This window comes from Myiozetetes cayanensis, unplaced genomic scaffold (assembly GCF_022539395.1).
Source record: "Myiozetetes cayanensis isolate MyiCay16 unplaced genomic scaffold, myiCay2020 scf2-11, whole genome shotgun sequence".
NCBI classification, from domain to species: Eukaryota; Metazoa; Chordata; class Aves; order Passeriformes; family Tyrannidae; genus Myiozetetes; species Myiozetetes cayanensis.
The window spans coordinates 53,244,359-53,269,403 of NW_026087411.1; the positions used below are offsets into that span (position 1 = coordinate 53,244,359).

General features: G+C 40.5%; 2 protein-coding genes across 2 annotated transcripts in view; both read left to right on the forward strand.

Moving 5' to 3' along the window:
• Positions 1-25,045, forward strand: part of ZDHHC14 (zinc finger DHHC-type palmitoyltransferase 14) — a 645,017-nt gene that overhangs the window by 334,529 nt on the left and 285,443 nt on the right. The window lies entirely within an intron of this gene.
• ARID1B (AT-rich interaction domain 1B) overlaps positions 1-25,045 on the forward strand; it is a 326,431-nt gene that overhangs the window by 219,768 nt on the left and 81,618 nt on the right. Inside the window, 2 exon segments of the mRNA XM_050316193.1 lie at positions 7,614-7,857; positions 24,824-24,913. Of these exon segments, the coding sequence (XP_050172150.1) occupies positions 7,614-7,857; positions 24,824-24,913 (334 nt within the window).

Here is a 25,045-nt window from a genome sequence, read left to right on the forward strand (position 1 = left end):
ATAAATGGCTGGTGTTGTAGCTACAAGACTTGTTGGCTGGGAATTTTTCTTTGCTACAATACTGAAGAAACAAATGACTCCTAAGGGTTCATGACATTTTGGTTTTAAATTTTATTTCCAGAAATTCTACGTGCTAAGCATTCTGCTTCAGAAATAAACAGTGAAGTTCATATCTTGAGAGATACCTTGTTATTGTTTTTCTGTTCTGGAGATTTACTGTTTATTTTTTATATTAAAAAGTATTGTTGTCAGGCAGGCTGTGTATCCTACCTCTTTACAGTCCGTCTTAGACTTTGTCAATTTGCTTTGACAACACGCAGGTCATTAGTATTTATCGTTTCATACAGAGGAGTCAATGTTTATAAACTAGTGCCTGGTTTTTATGCCGTTAGGAGATTCTTGATGCAGATGTAGACTTGAGGAGCCCCCTTCCTGGTAACTGTCAGGGAGCTGCATACCCCGTAATGAATGGCACTCAGAATAGGCAGGGGGATGTGTGGCTGTCTGGGCTTTCGTCTGGTGCCTCGAAGCTACAGTGTGAGTTTTGAATTTCTAATTGCCCAGAGTTGTTTTTGGTGTAAAGCTTTTGTCTGGACAAGCAAAGAAGATCCCATCGTGGATCAGTGTAGGCACAGAATTGTGATTGTATCCATCTTAGTAACTTCTTCTCGTCCTGTGTCTGATGGATACGGGCATCTCATGTTTTGTTCTTGGACTCCTGTATCCCCAGGTCATAACAAATAACAATTGTTATTTTTAGTTAAAATTACCTTACAAACACGGGTCCTTTGCTTGTTAAACAAATGTGGTAAGAAATTACTCTGTCGTTCAGATGAACTGAGAATTGAATACTACAGTGAGATACCATATTCAGCAGAACAAAATCATATTCATCATTAGGGTGGCAGTTGGAAAGGCCAGTTGCATCTGTTGACCCTGGCAGGCTGGGCTGCTGCAGTGGTGTTCACTGTTGATGAAGGTGCAAGGCTGCGGGCACCTGTGCAAGGAGATGTGCCTTCAGCCACAGCCTCTGCTGCCCAGGCTGCATAGTCCTAACGCTTGAGTGTTTAGAGAAAACCTGAATCAGTTAACGTCAGTAGCAAAATTCATACTAGGTTTAGTGAACCTGTTTAAAAAGAACAGAAAACCCTTCCTTTGCTCTTTCCCCCCTCTCGGCAACTGTTTATTTATTCGGACTAAACTAACACTTTTCTTAAAGACAGTATTTTCTGTGTACTTTTTATCAAGATAGAATTTTTCAGACTGGGAATTAATTTCATACCCAAATTACAAGCAAGAACTATCCAAAACAGTCATTTGCTTAGCAATTAGGTAGTAAGCTGTGATTTGAATCTATTTTTCAAAGTCAACTTTTTGTAGATAGTTTCTTGAAGGCTGATCTAGTTCCAGCATCCCGTAGATTGAGAAGACATCAGGCAGGGCACTGGCACTGCGTTGTTTGATTGCACTTTTTCTTGGTTGCTTGAGTGAATGTAGGGCTTCTGGGAAAAAGAGTTTTGCATCCTCAGGGACTTGGCTGTATAACTTCTCAGGGAAAGTATCTGATACTCATCAGTTCTTGCAACACAGTTCAGTAACTGAGTTATTTTGGGAGGCACGTGAGGTCCACAGAATGAAGGGAATGTGTCTCCCCAGCAAGTGGTGCTTTGTCACTAAATTTAGTGCAAGAAGCTAGTGTTTTTATCATATGTTTAGAATTCCCTTCATCTAGAATATTGCATGAATAGTTTACCACATAGAGGTTAAAGATAAAAATCTGCTAAAAAACACTGAAACGTATAGTAAACAGAATTAAGTAAGACTTTTAGGTACCATGAATAACTAAGAAGTACTTCTGCCTAACTATTGTCAAAGTTTGTCTTTGTCTTGCAAGTGAAACAAATCTCTCCTTGCGTGTTCTGAGGTAGAGTTGTGCTTGTCAATAGAAATCGAGCTTTTTTTTCAAGGAGGTATTTCTACTAAGAGGGATCTTCTCTACTTTTCCTTCTCCATACCTTGAATTAGCAAGATTCAGAGAATGAACCTTGTTTTCTCCCCCAGAATTAATTTCAGCACTGTGGCAAAAATGTAATGGCAGCCTTACTGTCTCCTGTTAATTTTTTAACGATGTGTGTTAGGTATGTTTTTATGCTTTTGCTTAGCTGAGGGTAGTTACGCATCTGGTGTGGAAGGAAGACTCCCATGTAGGGGGGTAGCAGCCTTTGAAAATGAAAGGATTTTCCATGTGGTCCAAATCGTTGCTGTGCCTGTGTGTTTTTCCGGTTGTGTAGGCGATGGGAGGCTGTTAGCTCACTCGCTGCCTCCACAATATGACCAGCAGGGCCTTTGGAAGACTTCTTGAAACATGCTATTATAGGCTGCTTTGTGATGAAAAGAGGTCTTACAAATATCTTGAAATTTAAGCAGAGCTATTGTGGGTTTTTCTTTTGTGTGTGTGTTTGTCAGCCAAATCATTTGTTCAAAGTTAATCTCAATTACAGAGCATATTGTTCATAATCCCCCATGGCTCCAAAACAATACCAGAGTGTATGTCTGCTTGAATATATATTTACATACTTATATGTAAAATATGTTTGGTAGTATATATAATTTTACTTCTAAAGTGGTGATTCATGTTAAAGAGATGGATATTTCATGCGGGAATCCTGTCTTTTGAGCAGCACCATCCTCCATCCTAATGAAATACTGCAGGAAGGCCTGAATGGAATGAGCAGGGCTTTGATCCTGCAGCCAGTCAGTTGATGCAGTTCCCTATGCGTAGCGCTGGGATTCATGCTAGCAAAATGGATGGTAGGGTAGAGTCTGGGGGGGTTCAGCTTCTTGGAGACGGAGAGGTTTTGTGTGTCTTTAATTTTAATATCTACAGAATACCTCTGTTTTTCTTCTACTCCCTGAGCATAAAGGAACTGGTAGGCAGTAGTTGGAAAATTTAAATAAATCACAGGTTGTATGTGCTCTGCACAATCCCTTCAAGAGAGCCCCAAGCTGCAGTAACTTCTTAGTGAACTGGGGGTGTAATTTAGTGGCGTAGGAACTCCACTAGCAAGGTGCCCCACACTTTTTCTTTTAACTGATTTCAGAGAAGGTGATTATTCTTTTTAAACTGTAAGTATTTAGCAAAGGATCCTTTTAGTAAAATCTTGCTTTATGTCTGCTGAGACATTGCTGAGCAAAGCTGCTAAGTTCATGAAGTGTTTGTGGTGTAAATTTTTGCTCCATGGCGAATGCTGTAATCCTGTCACACTCAGAGTGTAAAATTGTGGTGGTATTACTGAGCTATTGCAGTCTCCTTTTTGCTGTTTATTGGATCTAGGCATGTTCCTTGAGTACGTTAATGTTATTCTATTATATATGGGTGTTCGTATTATTTTTTTCTTGTACTTGCTTTGTAACTCTGTGTTTCCTGGCTCTATATAAGCTGTTTGCTTCCTTCTACCCCTTGCTGCCCACATTGCAATAGTAAATTGGTGTTCTGTTTCAACAGTGTCTCTCCTGTCAGTCTGATAAGATCGTACCACCAGGAAGGCATAACATTATAATCCCAAGCACAATGTGATCCTGTTCATTTCAGCTCTTGTACTTGTCAGAGGGACAAGAAAAAAGGTCGTGCCTAGGTGGAAGGTGCGGCTAGAAGTGAAGATAGTTGGAGATAAAACACTTTGCTAAAATAGATAAATCCTGCATGGGGACATTTCGGTTTGTAATCAAGATAATATCTAGAAATGAACTTTGAAAGCTGGTTGGGGTGTCCTGAATAACACTGTCAGGCTATAAAGCTGACACAGAGAATACAGAACTGTAATGTGCGTTTGTGATGGAGGGAATATTTTGTCCTCCCTCTTTTTCTTAGATTTGATGTCACATTTAAAAATACAGTCATAACAATACCACAGATAAGAATAATAAGATTACTCTGCAAGGAACATCTATAAGAAACACAAGATTTCTGGTAGTTCTAAACTTGCAAGATTTTACTGGAGGAAATGAGTGCTTTCCAGAAAAAGCCTTTGAAATGAGACAAAATTTAAGGCATGCCTTAGGGTAAGGGGACTCCAGCCCCTTAAAAGAATCCCAGCAATTACCTAACCTGCCAACTTTCCAACAAGATAAATGGAAGCACTGTAGCTTGAAGGTGCCTTGGTTTGAATGAGATGCAGTAAGTAAAGTCTCTCTGTTCTTTACAGGCATCATAGATCTGATAGTACTTATAAAAGAAGAATAGAGTTGGTGCCCTGCTGACTAAATTGTCCTCTAGAGGAGTATTAGTTACAGAGCTTCTTTGTTAACTAGGCTGTATGCTTAAACCGCTGTGAATTTCTCTTATTAGTAGGCTTTTTAATAGCTTTACATATGGATATACTAAGTAAATGCAAGTGTATCCATGTAATTTATGTATATAATGTGTACGTGTATAGTATTTGATATATAAATAAATGTTTGTGATGTGGAATTTGCACAACTTCATTACTGTTCTGTTAAAATGAGGTAAAAGCAAGCATTAAAATACTAATAATAGGTGAACAGTTAATTGACTTCTGCTCTTTCTGTCCGGGTGCTTCACATAAAGTCTTTCTTCTGCTTCTCTTTAATTTCCCAATTAATTTTTATGGATAACAGAGGTGTTTCTAAAGCCTTTGTATGCTGGAAGTTTCCCAGTTGCTCGCCTACTCAAGTTTTCTACATTAGAAGACTAAGTGAGGCCTCGAAGTGTATATCAGGAAAAAAAAACAACAACCCCAACCAAAAAAACCCCAACCCAAACCAAAAAACCAGTCTGTGCTGGACAGCTGATATTTCTCATTTTGCCCACTGTAATACAGGATAGGAGATTGTATAGCACAACCCAGGCTTCTAGAGAGGCAACAGCCTTTCATGCCATCCTGAGAGCAACCTCATTCTTGGTTTTCTTGATGGGTCTGATGAGTGAACACTACCATAGCATCCTCAGCAGATGAGCTGATTGTGAAGTACCCCATTCCTGGGAGGAAATCCTGGTGCTTACCCAAGGCTCTGGGGGTGTGCTGAGCCTGCCAGTCTACTCCCTCAGCCTGTGCTGCATGAGGGTGACATGGCTTTGCTCTTTAAATAGGCTGGCGTCGTGCAAGTTTTTCTTTTCCACTTTCGTGGAGGAGTTGCATCAGGTGGGTGAGGAAGTCCCTGGAAGGTAGGCACTTGAGGAAATACCTGGAACTCATTAGTTGCTTCACCCTTGCGGGAGACTGGAGAAGTCATATGCGACCTGATGGGAAAAGTGAATTTCATTGCTGTCCCCGAGTTTTGCCTTAGTCTGGGAACAGCAGATAATTTCATCAAGGACAGTGCTGCTTCATGGCTTTTTCATTATCCTGGCAAATTCGTTTTTTGAAGTACCTTGCAACTTGCTGAAACAAATGAAGGCTTTACTCCACATCCTTTTAAAATTTCTGTTACTCTAAATGTTAACCTGTATGTTTTCTATATCTCCTATCAGCTGGGTGCCTATCTGTTTTTTTACACAGAATTTTTATTCCTTTAGAATAGGCTCTACTCTGCTACATTCAGTGTTCAGGGGTTTATTACATGCTTTTTAGCAGCATTTGTTTTATCAGCACTTCCTGCAGCATTTGTTACACATAACGACAGCAGTGATTTGATTCCATTTAGAAGAATACCATATTATGTATGGAAAAGCAGTTATTGCTTACCTGTTTGCCAAATACATTCTACTATGAAAAATGTCTAGTGATGCTCTATACAGTACCAAGTTGTGTTATTTCTTGTTTACATTTTCTATAGTTAACAGTTTCAAAAAAGAAACCATGAAAATAGTTTATTGCCCATTTCACAATTAAATTTCCCTTTGTAGGGATTTGGAAGTGTACTCTCAAGTGAATACAGCTTCCACACATAGACCAAAGTTTCAGATTTAATTTTTGCATTTCTTATGCCTAATGAAATGCACTTACAATTTCATGCTCATCAGAAAAAGCAAAATTTAACTGTGGGTAGAGTTGTTCTCAAAGTGTTTGTGGAAGTTCATTGGAAATAAGGTCTGCAAGATGTTCTGCAGAGAGCTAAGTCAGGTGGGCCATATTTACTAACCTAGTGGACAAGGAGGAATAACATGTAGCATTCTAGGTGGCTTCTAATGAGTGTTATCAGTGCTTAAACCGTTCATCCTTCTCTTCACCATGCCTTGGAAGACTATATCTGTCTGTCGGGGCAGACTAGCCATGCGCCTCCCTCATAATGGAGGTAGTCATCATTGGGCAGGACTCTAACTCAAAAGTATACCACATGCATTTCATCCATGTTCTGTCACTTCTAAAAACTTTATTTTTTGTTATAAAAATTAGGCAGCACTAAGGCGTTGCTTCCTGAGCTTTTTGCTCAGGCAAAGCCCAGTTCTTTTTGTGCTACTTGGATGAGGGGTCCCATTGTCTATGGTGAAACCACTTGCCTGAGCCAAACAAGTGAAGTCTGTATCAGCCAAAGTAGCACGCCCTGTCATCCCAGTTTTTGGAAGCCTCAGAAGTCATTTAATGACCTATTTTATATGTGAGGTAGCTCTCTGCCTTTTGTTTGTGCCTTAAATTGCTAATACAAATAGTAACATGCTCCTTAACTTGTGCCCTGCCAATAGCTACAGAAGCACAGCTATTGGCACTTCACAGTTTGTATGAGGTTTTTCTGTGATGCTTAGGAATTAACATTTTTCCTGACATTTGGGGAGCATGTGCTTGTTTTGTCACAGCATTGTTGGTTTTTCTTATCTGATCTTAAAATTATTCTAAAAAAACAAATTACTCCCACAGATTCAGAGACCAGTATGACTCCAGTGTTAGAGCTTCAGGGGGTATGTCCAGTAGTTCATAGTTAGAATTCAATTGTACTGTGACCTACAAAGGAAATTTTTTATTGAAAATGAAGTAGTTATGAACTGAAGTGGATTAACTGTTTAGCAGTGTATTCAGATGAAACAGAAGAGAAACTGCGAGCTGTACCCTGGTGTTTGATGGACCTGTTAGAAGCAACCCTCATTGCTCCTCGGTGGCCAGCAGGTCCAGTCCTGCTGCTGAGGGCAAGGCCTCTTATCATGTCTCTGCTGCAAGGCGAAGGAGCTGCTTGGGAGTGTTAGAAGGGCTGCGTATTTTACACCCTTCTCTCCATGTGATAATGGCTTAGAGTGAAGTGTATAAGCTGTGATTGTAACGGTAGCAAACCACAAAATGAAATACTGTGTGAAAGTGAAACTGATGTATCATTTTCATTAGTTTTGGTATGCTCAGGCAGAATTTGTGGGACTAATTTTGAAAACTTAATCCAGATGGAAAAGGTTAAATTCAGTGCTGAATGAATTGGGTTCCAATTCATCCGTTGCCTTTGCTTTTTCTCTTTCTCAAAAGAATTAGAGATTAAGCAGAGAATTGTGCGTACTATCCTTGTTTCCTGCCATCATTTAACTACATGAACCAACATTAAAGACAACCTCTCAGTTATCTGCTGCAATAAGTAAACGAATGGACCTCATTGCCATGCCAGTCTTGAGTCCTGTGGCCTTGAGTATTAGTTCATGCAACCACTTACGTTCTTTTTTTTTCCTTTTTCCTCAGGATTTATCTGGATCAATTGACGACTTGCCGACTGGAACTGAAGCAACTCTGAGCTCAGCTGTTAGCGCGTCAGGCTCTACGAGCAGCCAAGGGGAGCAGAGCAACCCTGCACAGTCTCCGTTCTCCCCTCATGCTTCTCCACATCTCTCTGGCATCCCCGGGGGCCCTTCACCTTCCCCCGTAGGCTCACCTGTTGGAAGCAACCAGTCAAGATCTGGTCCCATTTCTCCAGCAAGTATTCCAGGTAAGTTTGTTCCAGCAAACAAAATTAAACCAATAAATAGGTTTATTAAATACATAAATGAATACTCTTGTATTCCAAGTTAATTTATTTTCTGAGAATCCTAGATTTTTAGGACCCTTTTCTGAAAAAAATGCATACTTAGAGCAGGAGTAAATTCCATCTAAACTTCAGCTACCAAGCCCTCAGAGTGCTCTGAACTTGACTCCACAAAACTGTTTGATAAGTGTTTTTATCATCAAGTGTGAGTACTTGATTGTAGTTTTTGTATTTAGTTTGTGTGTCATCTGTTACAGATTTCTGTCTTACTATTTACGGAATCCTTTTTTAGTTCTAACAGTGTATTTTTGTAGAGTTTGACTCTTGAGCTTGTATAGTGGTTACAGACCTATAGACGAGGTAGAGATTTTCCAACCCCATATTGTGACAGTGTAATTTTGGACATGAATACACAATATTGCAGGAGATATTTCTTAATATTTGCAAAAGTTAGCAAGTTACTAGGAATTCAGCCCCACCAGTAATAACTGGAATACCAGTGGCATGCTTGCCACTTGCTCTCTTGTGCAGCATAGAATACAACACATAGTCATTCATGTACATTCAGAAATTTGTGGAAATCTGTTAAGATACCCAGAAGAAAAAAATTGCATGCATTAATTCCAATTCTTACCCATCTGGCATGTTACTTGCAGGGATTCAGGCAACAATGTGTATTTGATATTTCAGATGAGTTTATTCTCTTTCTGATGCTCAAGTTTTTTTATTATTTTCTGACATTGTGAATACTAGGGGAATTCCTAAGAGTACAAGAGTGCTGACATTACCCTAGGGATAACATCAGTTGCTGACAAAACCACAAAATAATAAACATGGAGCTCAGTTAAAAGAAACAAAAGCAGTGGTGCCTTTTCATTAGATGACTTGAGTGTTGCTGTAAACCAAGTGCAGATTAAAATTTAGTGAGTAGCGTGTGTTTTGGTATTCGATACAAAGATATCTGTGTAAAATGTTTCTGCCTGTTTGTATACAGAGGTTAAACTAGATAAGCAAAGGGAAGTAAGCTCAGTACAGGCAGGAATGTTGCATACTAAATGTGGCCTGAGCATGTCAAGCCCTGATGCTGTGTGCATGCCCTGCAGTTATTTCTTCCATCTCCAGCCACTCTGACTGGCAGCACATTCTCAGGTGGAGCAGGAATAATGGGGACAGAGTCAGGACTAGAGTATTTGCTTTCTATGCAATGTGGTAGCTTTGTATTTGCAAGGTAGTTCCCAGTACATGGTGCAGAAATCCATCCTTGTTGTTGAGTGAAGCCAGGTAGTCCACCTGTCTGGAAAGGTGACATTTTCCCACAGTCAGATTCAGGCAAGTAAATGGATTGTCATTTTAGCAGCCTGACTGCTGAATAGGGAAAGAATGTTGAGACGTTGAAAATAGCTTTATTGTAGCCTTGATAGGTAAGGATGGGAATAAGACAATGGGAAATAAGTAGGGGAAAGTAATAACTTTTATGAAACCAGTTGATCCCTGTGGGGTAAAAATAGAAGAGATGTGGGCTCAGAGGTCATAGCCAGAGTCACTTCATCATTTCAGCAGAGCCCCAAAAGCTCGTTTTTGTAACTCTCCAAGTGAAAAGCATTGCCTCTTCATACAAACTGTTCCACCATTTTGCACGGTGGTTTCCTAGTCTGCTGTGGAAACACAAAAGCAGTTCTTTCTCAGGAAAGATTTTTATGAATGGTGCTAAATCAAAATCGTCTACCACTGTTTCCCTGTCATAGACCAGCTCTTGGTCTTTGGAGCTGTTCTGCTAAAGGTGAACTCCCAGGCATGAGCTAAGGCAGAGCTCTCTGGAGAGGAGACGGGCAGCTGCCATAGCATCACTGCTGATGCTGGTGCTGCGTTTCTCAAGCTACAAAATGACACTGCTAAGGCTACTATTTAAAACCCTGTGATTAGTGGCATGCCACTGGGTGGTGGAGCTTTCAAGCTGTACGAATTAGACTGTGCTTTCACCTAAGTGTGTTCCCATCATTGTGCTCCATTATGAGGACTTTGGTAGCTTTTATCATCAGCCAGATTCATGAGACCCTATGAAAAAGTAGAACAGAGCTTGTTTGCATTTCTGTGGCTGTTTGCAGTGTTCGGGTTGTGGCCATTTTTAAACATAGATTGTGTACTACAGTACCTTGCCTTTAATAATTTTGTTCACTGCTATTTTCCTCACCGTTCTCACCCTACCCTTGTTTGTTCTGACCTCATTCCTCTCCTATTACCTCCTGCAATGTTGTGCCACAGCTTCTCAATGTGACATAGATTGGCTCTTTCAATCATTCTCTCTCCAGCAAGTCATTGTAAAATGAGCAGCTGTTGTGTTGCTGATAGCTATGGCTAGGGAAAGCCAAAATGTTGCAGGGGGTTCTTGGTGGGAAGGCTGTTAAAATAAAGGTGTTGCTTTCCCAGGGTTTACTGGAAGAGAAGCATCCTTTTCCCAATGCCTCCTTCCTTGCAACAAAATTGAAGACTAATTTAACATCAAAAGGGCAGACAAACAAACAACCCCCTATTAAACTTCCCAAATGGCTGATTCTCTTCTACTGCCTGTTTAAGCTGTCTTTGCACCCCACTGCAACCCTGCCACCCCTCATTGCTTTCTGCTGCACGCCACGAATTTCACAGGAACAGGCTGGCACAGGCAGCACTGACATTGGCACGTCCCTAGCTCAGTGGGCATTTCCTTCCTGTGCTCTCTGAAATACTGGATGGATATTTTGTGTGGTAAGTGGCACACACATATACAGCCTTTGTTTCCATTCGCATTACTGGAAAAGATTGGGGAGATTAAGTCCTAAGAGCAGAAAAAGCAACTTGGATGGCTTTTGTTCAGAAAGGTGGTTTTCTCTCAAAATGGTTAACACTTCTTGTTCAGACGTGTTCATTACAGGGCTAAAATCCTACTCTTCTATGGTTTTTACTGATTCAAAATGACAATTTGATTTCCTGATAAGTAGATCATTATTCTGCTTTGCCAGAAATCCTGATCTCTTTATTTTGTAGCCCTCTTTATAATTAGGGTGCATGGTCTTCCAGAGAATGAGATGAGATGCCCTGCACTGCTTTGGGTCTTGAACTGTGCCTGATTCAACCCTAAACCATTAGTGGAAGCTGATGCAGCACATCATCAAAATGCACCGCTGTTGCCAGAAGATTTAGTGGCTGTTAATTTCACTTTTCTCTTTTTTTTGTCTTTTCCCTCCTACTTCAACTGTTCCAGTTTACTAACAAAGCAAAAATGTAAATAAGCTAAGCTCTCCTTTGTCCCCCCATTCCCAGTTTTGATCTCACTGGCCAAAGGCTTTTGTCAGCTCTTTCTCCCTTGCGGTGTAAGCAGCAAAAATTTTTAATATTAAGAGTTCTATGGAAGATTGCTGATAGGCCAGGAATCCCTTAACCCATGATGGACAAGCAGATCTTGTACAACTTAATAGATTCTGTTGTTTTTAAACCCCTATAGCAATTTTTACCTGTATAGAAGAGAAGGGTGTGCTATACTAAGAATGAATAGCAAATGCTGCCTTTAGAAATGTGTAAATGTATTTTTTCACAGAGATTAGTATTTTGATTTGTACTTTTAATGTTGCATGTACTTTCTGAAGAAACAACCTTAATTTCACTGTGTTAAACATCAACTACATTGTTGTTTTTATTACGATTCATGTCTTCTTTCACTGAGGATACAGATGAAGTTGTAATTTTCATAAAGAAATCCATTTGTGGATACTCTGGCTTGGGAATGTTATTGCCAGTCTTCTTAATTTATGCTAACCAGTGGTCAGCACCCTCCTCTGATTAAAAATACCCCGAAATTTTAATTCTGATAAGTACATGAGTCAATAGATGCATTCCGTTCAGTGTTCAACTCTACTTTCTGCAAACCTGGAGGTTTTATGCACCTGTATTGATCAGCTAGATGGCTTGAATTCCAGGACCTGTCAGAATTACAGCATTACAGCCAGCATTCCAGGCAAAAAAAGAAGTAAGAATGGGAATGGGATACTCAGAGAGAACAGTAACAGTCATTCTTGCCTTGATGTGGATGTTAGTCAGTGTGTGGCTAGACTAGAGTGATTTAAATGCTGAGAGAAGTTAAACATGAACAATAGTCACAATAGTCAATCATAGTCCAAAGGGACATGGTACTGCAAAAATCTGAAGAAGAGTGATGCTTTCTTTCATGCCTTATAAAAAGAGAGGCCTAAGAATTGAACTGTTTCCAAAAGTTGCTACAGTAACACAAGCCAATAGGACAAATCTTGTTTTAAACAAGAATTTGGAAAAATCTTTTCCTTGGAATTGAGCTATCCCACATACTTACCCCATGAACCACCACTACTCTGAAATTATATGCTTTTAAACATTGTTTGAGGGAGAGAAGACTACCACATGAAAGTGATAAATGCTGTTTAATGTCTTTGTCGGTGACACGGAGAGTGGGGTTGAGGGCACCCTCAGTAAGCTTGCCTGTATGAGCCTCAAGAACCTCAACGAGGCAAAGTGCAGGGTCCTGTACCTGAGTCGTGGCAATCCCAAGCACAAGTATAGGCTGTGCAGAGAATGGATCAGGATTAGCCCCGGGGAGAAGAACTTAGTGGTATTGGTGGATGAGAAACTCAGCAACACCTGGCGATGCGCACTGCAACCCAGAGAGCCAGCTGCATCCTGGGCTGCATCAACAGAGGCACAACCAGCAGGTCAAGGGAGGTGATTCTTCTCTGCTTTTCTCTGGTGAGATCCCACGTGGAATGCTGTGTCCAGTGCTGAGGCCTCCAACACAAGAAGAAGCTATGTTGGAGTGGGTCCAGAGGAAGGCCATGAAAATGGTCACAGGGCTGGAGCATCTCTCCTATGAAGATAGGGTGAGAGAGCTGGGGTTGCTTAGTCTGGAGAAGAGCACGCTCCGGGGAGACTTCATAGCAGCCTTCCAGTACTTAAAGGGGGCTTACAGTAAGGCAGGAGAGGAACTGTTTAAAAGGACATGTACTGATAGGACAAGGGGGAATGGCTTTAAACTGAGGGTAGGTTTAGATTAGATTTTGAGAAGAAATTCTTTGCTGTGAGAGTAGTGAGGCACTGGAACAGGTTGCCCAGAGAAGCTGTGGATGCCCCATCCCTGGAAGTGTTCCAGGCCAGGTTGGATGATGCTTTTAGCAACCTGCTCTAGTGGAAGGTGTCCCTGCCTGTGACATGGGGATTGGAACTAGATGAACTTAAAGGTCCCTTTCAACTTAAACAATTCTGTGATTCTGTGAATTTGTAATACTGTGTTCTTGTTGAAGTTTTAGATACCCTAAAATAATTGCAAAATCAGAGAGGGAATTATATCCTTGTAAAATGGATATGATCCCCCTGTCTAGAAAGATTATTTTAACACATCTATCAATGTTTCCCCCCTGGCTTCTCCGGAGGCAAAAATCTTGCAACAGCTTGTTGCAAGGAAGATGCATGCTGTTCACTGGCATCCAGACCAGAAAAAAACCAAAACACAAAATGCCATTGACGTAGCTATGTTCTTAATCACTGCTAGTGCACAAAACATCTATTCAGCAGTTTTGCAAATCTAGAATGCTTACAAATGAAATATGTGAATGTTTCACATAGTAGTAGTTTAAAACCCTTTCTTTTGAATGACTTGAACAACATTTAGAGTTTTTCTCTCTTTTCAAATGATGAGAAAATAAGCATATTATAAGAAGCTTTAGCTCAAGGCATTGCTTCTAGCATGGGGAGCATGTAACCCATGATACCAGTTAGAATTCAGCCCAGGTCACAACTGATGAATAATCAGTTGTCTTAAACCTTCATGAATTAACTAAATAGTCTCAGTTTAATTTCATGAGGAGAGCTCATACTACAAAAGGCACTTCTATCACACTTGCAGTCTGGCCAGAGAGATCAAGGAGGTGTCCTTCTCTGCAGAGGTGGTCTTCCCAGAACAGGTGCAGGGGATGAAATGAGACAGAGGCACGCTGTTCAAGTTCTTCCTGTTAGGTTTTCCTGATGGCAGAGTTTCTTATTCCAGCACCATCAACCTGCTGTGTTTTACTGGCCCAAAGTTAAGCATCAGATAGAAAAACAGCAAATCACCAAAACCAGCATGCCCTATGGTGGTTATTTTTTAGGGGTCGTTTAGGGGGTTTAGTTTTTAGTAGTTTCAGTTGCTTCATATCTGGTGTGTCAGTGTTTATATTTCACAGTCACACATTCCAGTTTCAGTGTTTAATTTCTGTGTAAGCCAGACACAAACATTTCTGCCGCATGCACTGAACCTCCCGAGGGGTCTTCGGAGCACAGCGCTGAGAGTTGTCCAGCACCTTACAAAGACTTCTTCTAAACCTCCCACAGATGGCCAGATCAGTGGTGCTCACATCCCCATAGCTGTGCTCTGCCCCGTACCTGGTTTGTCCTGTTTGTTGATTCCTGCCAGGCCTGTTTTCATCATCCTGGCAATGGCTGAACAGCCAGCATGGCGGGGCATCTGCTGCTGTGGACACTGTGGCAGCATGCATATGACAGGCCACTTCTTGTAGCTCTGTGAGTCATTGGTAGCACCGTGCTGGTATAAATCCATCCAGAGTATGAGGGCTGTTGAAATCCAATTAAAATATTTGCATAATTATGCATGTGCTCTGCTTCACGTAATAAAATTCAAATATACTTAACCACAGCCACCAAGATTTGACAGGTATGTTTGTTGTTAGTTTCAGATGTATGCTTTAAGGCCAGCCTTGGACAATTATTGTTTACATTCGATCATTAACCTTTTCATTTCTCTCTTACTTTTTTTGCTCAACCCACATATGGTTTTGTCAAGGAAACTAAAGCGGCGTGTGTTTGGTTTTGAACGTTTGGGTTTTTTTTACTCTGTCATTACTTGGCTACACAAACATAGATTGTCTCTCTTTCTTTGTGTTGGCAAATAGGGCATTAATTTGCGCTTTATCGTAAGTGTAAAGGTTGTCTTTCGCTCCCTCGTCCCTTGCAGTACTAAGCAGTGATTGATGAGCAAATGGGAAAAGTCTCTCACATCTCTATCAGTGTGTTTTTGTTGTTGTTGACAGATGGTTGTTACACCTAGATAAAATAGAGCGTAAATGTCATAAGTGGTTTGGTTTCTGTGATGGGATAGGCTGTTGCAGTTTTCAGTTTTTCAGTGGACTATGTATCACTGCCATTAGAGATATTTAAAGCGGCCTTCATGCTTCATAGTTAGTGTCAGACTTGGCTAGACGGATACGTGGTGTGTCCCTCCCTAGTATAAGGAATCTGAACAATTAAAAGTATGGCTTGAATTAATTCTGCCCCTACTAGAAAATAGCCTCTTAGCTTCGAAAGAAGAGCATTTTCACTACCTCCAAATAATATATATTTTTTTAAATTAATGAAAAATCCTTTCTCTTCCTTGGAGACAAAATTCATGCAGGTTGAGCTGCAGCTTGAAAGATTTGAGTGTCCCTTTGACAGCATGGCTCTGTAGGTAGATATGGAAGTCAAATTGCAAAGTGGGTTTTTAGAAAGCAAACACAGAAGAACAATTCACTCCATTGGCCAGCTTTTCTGTTTGTTCCCCATTTCCAGATAACAGTGGACTCAAGTTGTTGTGATGTGTTGATTGATTACAGCCGTTAAGTTTCTTAGTAATCAGTTTCATCACTTATTCTCAATTCATGCTTGCACCTTTGATTTCTCTTCCACAACAGGGTGATGTGGGTTGTCGTTGACTAATGAAGAACAGAATTGGTTTCGGCGTGAGACAAACGGAATGCCGACACCAATCCCAAAATGCATTAATCTTTAATAATCCACATCTGCATGTTTATAAATGATATAACCAGGGGTTGCTAATGTTGATACTCCCCCTTCCAAACAGAAGCTGACATAGGAGTTGGTTTTTGCAAACTGCATGAGAGGCACGTGGCTGCGCGTGGTGCGTGTGACCTTGCGGAGGGAGCTCGCCAGATGAAAGTTCTCGGTTGATTAAAAATACATGAAGAATTACTTCGCTTCTGCACCAGTCTTTGGAGCTTATCGTTGTCGGGCAAGATGAAATATGGCATGATAGATCTTGTCTTCTAGGGAGATCAGACCCACCAAATGGTTTTTGGAAGCAGGTTTGCCTCAAGGTGCTTTTATCCTTTATGCATTCAACTTGCCCTTTTCTCCCCCGTCCCTGAGAACCATCGGGACCAGGGCTGTGTAATATGCAATATAATGCAATCAGAAAAACTAGATTAGCTAAGGGTTCGTTCCTTTTGAGGGTAGTATTAGTGAGAGCACATACACTTTGCTACTAAAACGCTCGTTAATCACAGGCAATGATGTGGTATGAGGAGTAGCAGGCAGGACTAGCTGAACAGTTCATTGCCACATAGCGCTGCTCCAAAGTCCACCTGCTTGCTAAACCTGAGAGAGCCAGGAAGAGCAGGGAGGACTCAAACTCCATCGCTGATGGTCTTCCGAGCTAATGCTGCTTGATGATGAATATTTATTCTGAGAAATTCTTACATGTAGCTGGATCACGGGAAAAGAAATACAGATAAGAAACAGCAATGTTAGGTCATATTCACCCATTCTTTTCTATCTTGCATGTATTCACACTGCAGGTGTCGTAAATGAAAATTGTTATACTGTTTGTTTAGATTTTGGCAATGTTAAAGTTAGGAATTAAGGGTTTTATTAGGTGGCAAATACTAGAAGTGCTTGTCTCCTGTGTCTCTTGTACTTCTCGGGCTCTTAAACTCAGTTAACACAGTGAGGAACATCTTAGAGAAAAAAAACCTCCTCATAGTTATAAATGCAGTCTAGAGAATAAGCATTGCTAATGAAAAATTCTTCCTTTTGGAACTTGGATTAAATCCCTGAGTGGAATTCTGTAGTTTTAAGTTTCAGGTGTATGGCAGGGTAGGTTTCATTTCTGGAAGGAAGAAATGAGTCAAATGTAAGAAAGAAATACTACTGTCTGCTTTGTTAGGAGCTTTTAGGTATTTAACACTTGCGTCAATTACAATTTTATATTCTGCTTAATTGACATAAAGAAATTGAGAATGGTTTTTCACTAGCTGAAGTATATGCTTTTTGCATTAACAAATATGTAATGATTTGTTCCAAGTAATTACGGATTACTAGATCCATACAACCCTTTGCAATCTTCTACTTCAGTCTAAATGCAAGCAAAACTGCCATTTTTATAAAAGGCTTAAAAGGACAGAGTGAAAAAACCACAGTATGATTACAGGGTTTGGATCATTCCCTAAAGAACATAGACACTTTTTTCCAACGGTTTGCACAAATTTAAGAAAATATAATTTACAAAATGTAAAAGCAATTCAGAGGCCCCATAGAGGTGTGAGAGAAGGTGCTGGCAAGCTGCGGCCACAGCCTCTCCCAACCCCTCTCATACAATTCACGCTGTCGCTTTGGAGGGACGTGATGACACAGAGTGCAAAACATGTGGAGGGGCGGTTAAACGAGACTTTAGAGGGGGGGAAAAAAAGAAATTAAGTCAGTGGCTGAGCTTTGAAGAAGTCTGTCTAGTGCAGAGCAGCAAGCGAGTGGGAAAGAAAGGAGTAAGCACCTCATCTAATCTTTCTCCTGGGGACCCAAGTGGACAAATTGGCAACGCTGTTCACAGCCTTCCCCCCCCACCCTTTGTAGCGTAAGAACTGCTAATCGGATCCATGCTGCTGCAACTGTGGTTAGTTATTAACAGAATAAAAGCAGATTTCTTCAAAAGAACGGGTTGGGGAAAACGGCTCTACAAAATTGCAAGGTTGTTAGAATCTTAAATGCACAGCAGTCGTTTTTTTCCTATTCTGAATTAGGCGATGAATACGGCCTTTCATCTGTCACTGTGCCCATTTCTTCAGAAGACAGCCAAACATTAGGCTTCTCAAAAAAAAAAAAAAAAAAAAAAAAATTGTTTGAGAGAGGAAAAATATTGGGGAGCAGGAAGAATAGGAAAACGAGAAGGAGAAATCAGGTTTTGTTTTTATTAATTTGGCCTAGTGAGAGAAATACGAGCTTGCCTGCTCTATTCAGCTCCTGCGTGCCAGCTGCTGTGAGCCACCATTTCTGAATGCAGGGATTAGGAAAGATTTAACTGGTTGCTATCCTGGGCTGCGCCATGCTGGATTGGCCTCCAGCAGAAATACCCTGGGCTGGAAACTCTCCCAAGCTTAATGGAAATAATGCATTAAATGGACGGGGAGTTAGGCAGAGGCGAAAGCAGAAAGAATTTGATTCCTCCAAATGAAACTTCTCATAACTGTAAAGTGATATTACAAGTCTGGAGTGGGTGTTACTGAGGATAGAAAACCAGTGATTCCTAGATTTAGACTGATTATGTCTTCACTTATACAAATAAATAAATGATGCATCCTTAATTTTGAGGAGCTCTAGTGCTTTCCCGGTTTGCAGCAGGATTTTGGAATTTGTCGGAGAGGAATAGTCTTCAGGCAGACAGGTGCTTGCTATAACCTACTGGAAAGTCACTCATTATTCAGGTGAGTCGCAGCCTTTCGAAGATTCCCGTTGACAGCTTGCTTTGGGCTTTTTTCCAAAATCTCAGGGGAAGGTGCTTCACTTTGATCCAAATGCAGAGGTGACTTCTGGATGGGGCATGGATGAAACAGACCCTCCTGGCAGTCTGTTGCTGCTCTCCCTTCCCCTCTGGAGCAAAAAGAGCTTTGCCCTTGTAGGGCAATATCTTTGCTTTCCTGCCCCTTGACACCAAGCCCATTGTCAGTTCAGGCAGTACTAACAATTATTTCACTTCCTACTCATGAGTATTTGTTACAGCCTTCATACATTACTCAGAGGTTACACAACCTGGGAATAATACTTGGATGTCTAATTTGACAGGCCCCAGTTTCAGCTACTTAATTCTTTTTCTAAAGTCCGTAATATAATGAATTACTCTGTAGTAAGGATGACATTTGGATGGTGTTCTATAAGTAATACCTTGGGACGACACACTGAATAATGAGGATGAAACAAAATATTGAATAGCCACCTCATCCCGTCAGTGTCAACTTTCTTTGAATTAAATGTTATGTCAAACAAGTAGCTTCTACTCAGGAAATAAAGATGTTTATATTATTGCATCTGTGCGGAGAAAAGACAGAGCTAGGGTTCTCCAAGCCACCTTAGTTCAGTGTTGCATTTTTTAATGGGGATTTGAGAGCAATTTAGGACTTCAGTTATAGTGACATCTCTGGAACTCGCTTACAACCCCATCCTTGATATGGTAAATGTGACATAAATAGAAAAAAGAAGGTGAGAATGTAACTTTCAAGAGCTGATAGTCTGAGTATTGCATACTTTTTTGAGAAGAAAAGTGGTTTTTTACCTTTTGTTGATTTCATGTGGATTGTGAATGATACTGATGTATGTTAGGGAATCTTGTGTCTTTGAAGCATGATGCACTTTTTTTTAATAGGTAATATGGAAAATCAGGGCTAGGCCCAACAACTATCTTGATAAATTTTTGTAATGTAGAACATCCATAGGTTTAGCTTGAGTTGATAAGCGTCTTGTTTAAAGAAGCTTTGCGTTGCTGCTGTGGAACAAATCAGTCACTTGCAAGTCTTGCGTCCAGCAAGCCACTCGGCCAGCCACCAAAAGCATCCCAAGGTGGGAGGCTTCTGGGTTTGGGCTGGAGCTTCTGAGTCAGGGAGGTGGAAATTGTCTCAGTGTGCAGGCTGCAGTGGATTACCAGCATTGCTGGTGCTAGCAAAGGGTTATTAGCTGCAGTCTGGCACTGAGCAAAGCCAGAAGGTTTAGTCTGAGAGTACTTGACTCTGTGTGTCCCAGCACAACCACAGCTGCCGTATCTAAAAGGGTCCTCATGTCTCAGGCCTTTTAAAACATCTGCACTCAGATTACCACATAGATATGAGGAAGGTTTTAATATTTTGTGTGTCTTAATTTGAGAGGATATGCAGACAGCCCCTGCTTTTTACTGGTATGAATAAGTCATTTAAAAAGTGCTGTTGATACAACAGGAAGCTTGGCTACAATGCATAAATTAGGGAAGAAATTCATCTTTATTCTTTAGGGGTCGTAGGCTTTGTAAGATGAAGAGATAACACAAAACACATGACCAGTTTTCCTTTATGCTACCCATCGAAAAATTTCTTTCCTTTGAGGTCATTTTGCCTCACTTTCAATTTCCTGAAAAGCTCATTTGAAACACTCCCATATAGAAGTCTACTTATGTTCTTTCATTTCTGATGTAGGGATCTGAGACCCAGAATGTCCCTTCTGGTCTGTAAGCCTTTACTGTCACATCTACTGTGCGATGGTTATCCCATTATTTTATCAGATTTCATCTTAATCACTAGATTTTCAGTATCTCATTATTCCTAAAAGGAAGCTGTTTCAAATTCCAGTAATGGTTTGATTATCATCCTAAACATTATGCTCTTTTTCCTCCCTGATATTTAGCTGCAAATGTATTTTTAGAAAGAAGTCACAAAATCAGAGATTTAGTTTTTGTAATACTAAATAATACTTGCTCTTTGAGCCTCCTGTTATGTCGTGCTGGTTCCCATTCCAGTTCACTTTTAGGCTTTCTGCATTTGTCTGTATGAAGGCTCACCAGTGACACATAAGCAGGGATGTTGTCTTATCTGTAATGGGAATAATCCTAATTCATCCTAGTAATAAATTTGTTTCTTTCAGTGCCACATCAAATGGTTAGTCACAACTGTTCGTAGGTTATAACCACTTTAGGTCAACAAATACGGTCAGATTCTTCCTTCCTTTTCTTCTCCCATTTCTACCTGATAAGCTCCAGCTATTCCATTACAAAAGGCCTGTTTCTGTGAATATAAATGTTTGCATTTTTGATACTCCAACCTGAAAGGTGATCCAGAGGGTTTCTTAGGTAGCATTTTTATCATCTTTTATATTGGCTAAAATTCCCTACTTTGTGATCAGCCAATATCATTAAATCCAATTCTAGCTCTTAATTCCTAAATTATACTGGGAATTGTCCCAAAGACAACCCACAAGATCTTTAACTTTTGGCTTTCCTTCAGCCTAATGTTCCCCTTTCAACACAGCTGTGATCAGTCCCCCACCCTCCTGTCCCAGTTCCTCATGCAACTTAAAATTCCTGTGCTGATATCCGTCCTTCCGCCCATAACTAGTAATTTCCCAGAGGGACCCTGTTATCCCTGAAGTGCTTTCTTGATTCAGTTGTTCTGGCATAATTCTGTGAGGTACTGTCAAACTGGTACAGGGTATTGCAGCTGAGCATCCTCCAGTGTCATTGCAGTGGTGGAAGCAGAGAGCCCTCAGCAAGTTTCAAAATGTTACTGATGTGGGCTGTAATTGACTGTGAGGACCCCTCCTCAGCAGTTTATCGAAGGTGTGCTCTTGCTTGCTTTGTTGGCTCTAAGGAATTTACTTTTTACAGTTTAACTGCATGGCTGTAGTCATAATGTAATCACTGTTTAGTACTTTTGTCAGTCCATGTCTTCCAGAGGTGCTGTGCAGTTTCTCCTGACTTAATTTGAAGTGTAGATTTTCAAACTGCAAAATGTTTAAAAGCATTTTGCATAATTTAAAAAAAATAGAAAACCAGCTTACAAATATGTTATTAAGCATTTTTAAATTCTCTTACCTCTTCAGCTGACCGTTGTGTTTTTTTTTTTAGAAGCAGACACCATATTATATAGACTACTGGTTTTGGTAGCTTTAACAACTTATTTTACTAGATAACTATATAAATTTGAATAGTGATTTGGTCTTTTAAATAAAGGGGAAAGAAAGACGTGCATTATTATTGCATTTTCTGTGAGTTTGCATAGTAAAATTATTGTGAAACATCCATAGTATTCACTTTGCATAAGTTTTGGCAGGTGGAGTATCTCACCAATGGGGCAAAAATGCTGTACAAAACATGGGAAAAGGTCATCCCTGTTTAAACTTCCATCTGTGTGTCACTGGCTCAAAAGAGGCACTAAGAAATCTGTCAGTGAAAAAAATTTATTGGATTTTTTTTCTCTCTCTCCTAAATAGCTGCAGAATTTATGTTTAGAAGGAAAAGAGGTTGGTTTTCTTTTGTCGAAGTTTTCCTTCCCTAATAAAATACAAAACTCTGTTAATGTATTATTTAAAGTGTCTTCCAAGAATCACAACTGCAATACTGGTTGAAAGAGAGAAGGATTACGATCATTTAAAGGAAAGAAATGAAAAATCTTTAAGGTCATTTCTTTTCATGACAAAGAAACTTAAAAAGCATGACAGACGGGATCTTCAAAGGTTTTTAAAGTCCTGTCATCAGCTCCCAATCAATAGGAGTTAGATACCCAAATTAAGAGTTCAGTTCAAGTCTTCAAAGGTATTTGGGTGCTTAGCCTCCTTTTACCTTTCAGATCACTTCTAAGAATAAAATGGCAGTTTGACTGAAAACATTTTGATGCAGTACCTTGATGTCCAGCATCTGGATAATCTGTAGCACCCACTGATAATTAGTGTAGTGGATACTTCTCTTGAAAGTTCGTTGTTAGAGTATGTTTATGAAGTAGTTTTCCTTTGTGAAGCAAAAAATTTGCTTTAAAGCTTGTTGAATACAGGAAAAAACCAGAAGTAAATGTAAAAAAGTGCACCGATAAAATAGCATTAGTGTTTGCAGAGGCTAAGAATTTCAGTAAATTTGCAAAACTCCTGAGTCTGTATTGACTAAGGATACAGGTGAAACTGATTTCCTTGTAACATGTCGTATATGTACTGTTCTGGGCCTTGACTTTCCTGGTTTGTGCTTGCAAATCTGCCTGTGCAGGATAAGGTTCCTGACAGAGAACTGATGTTATTATCCATGTAAAAAAATATTTAATACACAAAATATGTTGCCTAGCATAGTTATTCTATGCACTATAGCATCTCTCAAGGTTGCCAAGCCTCCACCTAAAGGGGGGACCCTGCTGAGGGCTGTGTGGTGCAGTCATGACTACCCTGCCTTTAATAATTTTTTTTAAGTGTTTGTAGAAATCTTAGATGGTTCCAATATCCCTAAAGTACTCTGTCTGATAGCGGTGCCTCGGGCATACACAGTGGAAGTGGCAGTGCCCTCTGTTAACATGGAATTGCTGTTTGTTTACAGTCTTTGAGTCACTTCCTGTCAAGCCAAAAGCGTTCATTATAATGCAGGCACTTATTGTCTCCCCAGCCTGCTCTTGAGTGACATCAAAACATAATCCGGATTTTTTCATTATTATTGTCATATGCCTCAGAGTTCGTGAATGGGCCGTGGATCCCAAAGCCTCAGGCACTGAGTGGCATGTTTGGTCTTTTAGAGGAACAATTCTGCCTCTAGTCCAGCATTTGCATCTCTGAGACAGTTGTCACAGCTGCTCCTGGTAATGTTGAGTGTCATGTTTTTAGTGCAAATGCACCTCATCTGAATAGCTAGGCAGTGGTTACATTCTAGATTTTATAGATTTTCTTTTTGTTCTCTATCAGTCTGGCCTTTCTTCAGAAAGGTGCTTCTCTTGGTGCTGAGAGCCGGTTGCTTTGAGGATGGGAAGGGGATGGGGCAGGGCAGACACATTTTCCTGCATTTATGTCCAACTTGGGGCTCTTCATGGCTCTAAAGAGCAGGCCCTGCTGCCCCGCTGTCAGCCCAGCTCCCAGCGCCAGGATTGTCCGCAGGATTCTTGCTCCTGCACTGCGGAGGGGCAGCTGCTGAGCAGGAGGAAATGAGTCTCAGCAGGCACAAATCTATTGCCTCTGTTTTTTTTCGTTCCATTTCTTTCAAACGGAAAATAATCTGAACAGTTTCTGAGGATGAGAGATATAAATCTGTCTGCTGCTATTTATACCGTGCTCGTCACTGCAGTGTCTAAATGCTTAAAGTGTGTATTTGCTGCCTAATCTGAGGTGGTCTTCAAGCCTCTTGGGCTGTCACCAGTAGGCATGTCTCAGACCAGGAGCGAAGAGGAGTCCTAGGGGATGTACAGGTCTCATTGCTACTCCTGTGACAAGTTGACTCTTAGGCACAAGGCCCTTGGGGCATTGGGAGGGTGGTAGCATGGACCTCCCTGCTTGACATGGTGTTGAATGGTGACCCAGAGGAGTGACTTGCATCAGTGCAATAAAAGCCTGCGTTATTATCCATTAGCACTGAAAGGGAACATTTTGTGTCCTGAGCCTCACAGACAGCACTGTGAGTGCTGTGCTTGTTTGAGTGGGTAGACAGCAGTGGATGAATTCTCTGGATGTCTTTTGAACGAAGTAATAAAAATGGATCTGTCTGTTCTGGCTAGTTATTTTAATAAATAACTTCCCTTTGCTTTTATTTGAATGATAAGATATTCCTTTTCTGTCTGATCTCTTTCAAACATGCTTCACTTTCACCACATGCACCTACATATTATTGTTTATGCCCATATTCTACATGGACATTCAAACAATATTGAAACCACTGATTCATTGCAATAGTTTTTAAACTGTTGTTGTTAGTCATTTTTGTATTGACCGAATTTTTCATTGGTAATATTGTTGGCAGCAGGCCATGTCTGCCTGGCTGGAGGCCAGTTTAAGCTCGGCAGGATGAGCCCTATTGTTCAGCAGACTTGGATTTTGTTAAACTCTCTAACAGAAATATGTGTCAGGAGATTTGCAGCTATAAATTGGATCATGTTGGTGAGGTTGGGAACTCGCTCAATACAAAATTGAACATTTCGCCATGCCTGTTGCTAAATATGTGCATGTTTCCTCCACGGGTTTCAAAAAATAAAAGAAAAAAATATGTAAAAAGTTAGACCTGTTGAGCTCTGTCTTTACCTTATACAGTTAGTACTTTCTTTGATGTTGAGTGGTTGAAAAATGCAGCAAGGCTTGGTTTTGTGCATTGAAATGTTAAAAGCAAGTCTGTTTTCCCTTTTTTCTCTGTGTGTTACAGGCAGTCAGATGCCACCGCAGCCTCCTGGCAGCCAGTCAGAATCCAGCTCCCACCCTGCCTTGAGCCAGTCACCAATGCCACAGGACCGAGGTTTGTTAGGTGTTGGGGTTTTTTTTAGTTGGTGCCAAATGCAGCCTTCATTTTCAGTGGCACATTAGCTATGTGAGATTTCCTGGTATTTCTTTTCTTCTCCCAGGGAAAATAATGACAGTCTTCATTGTA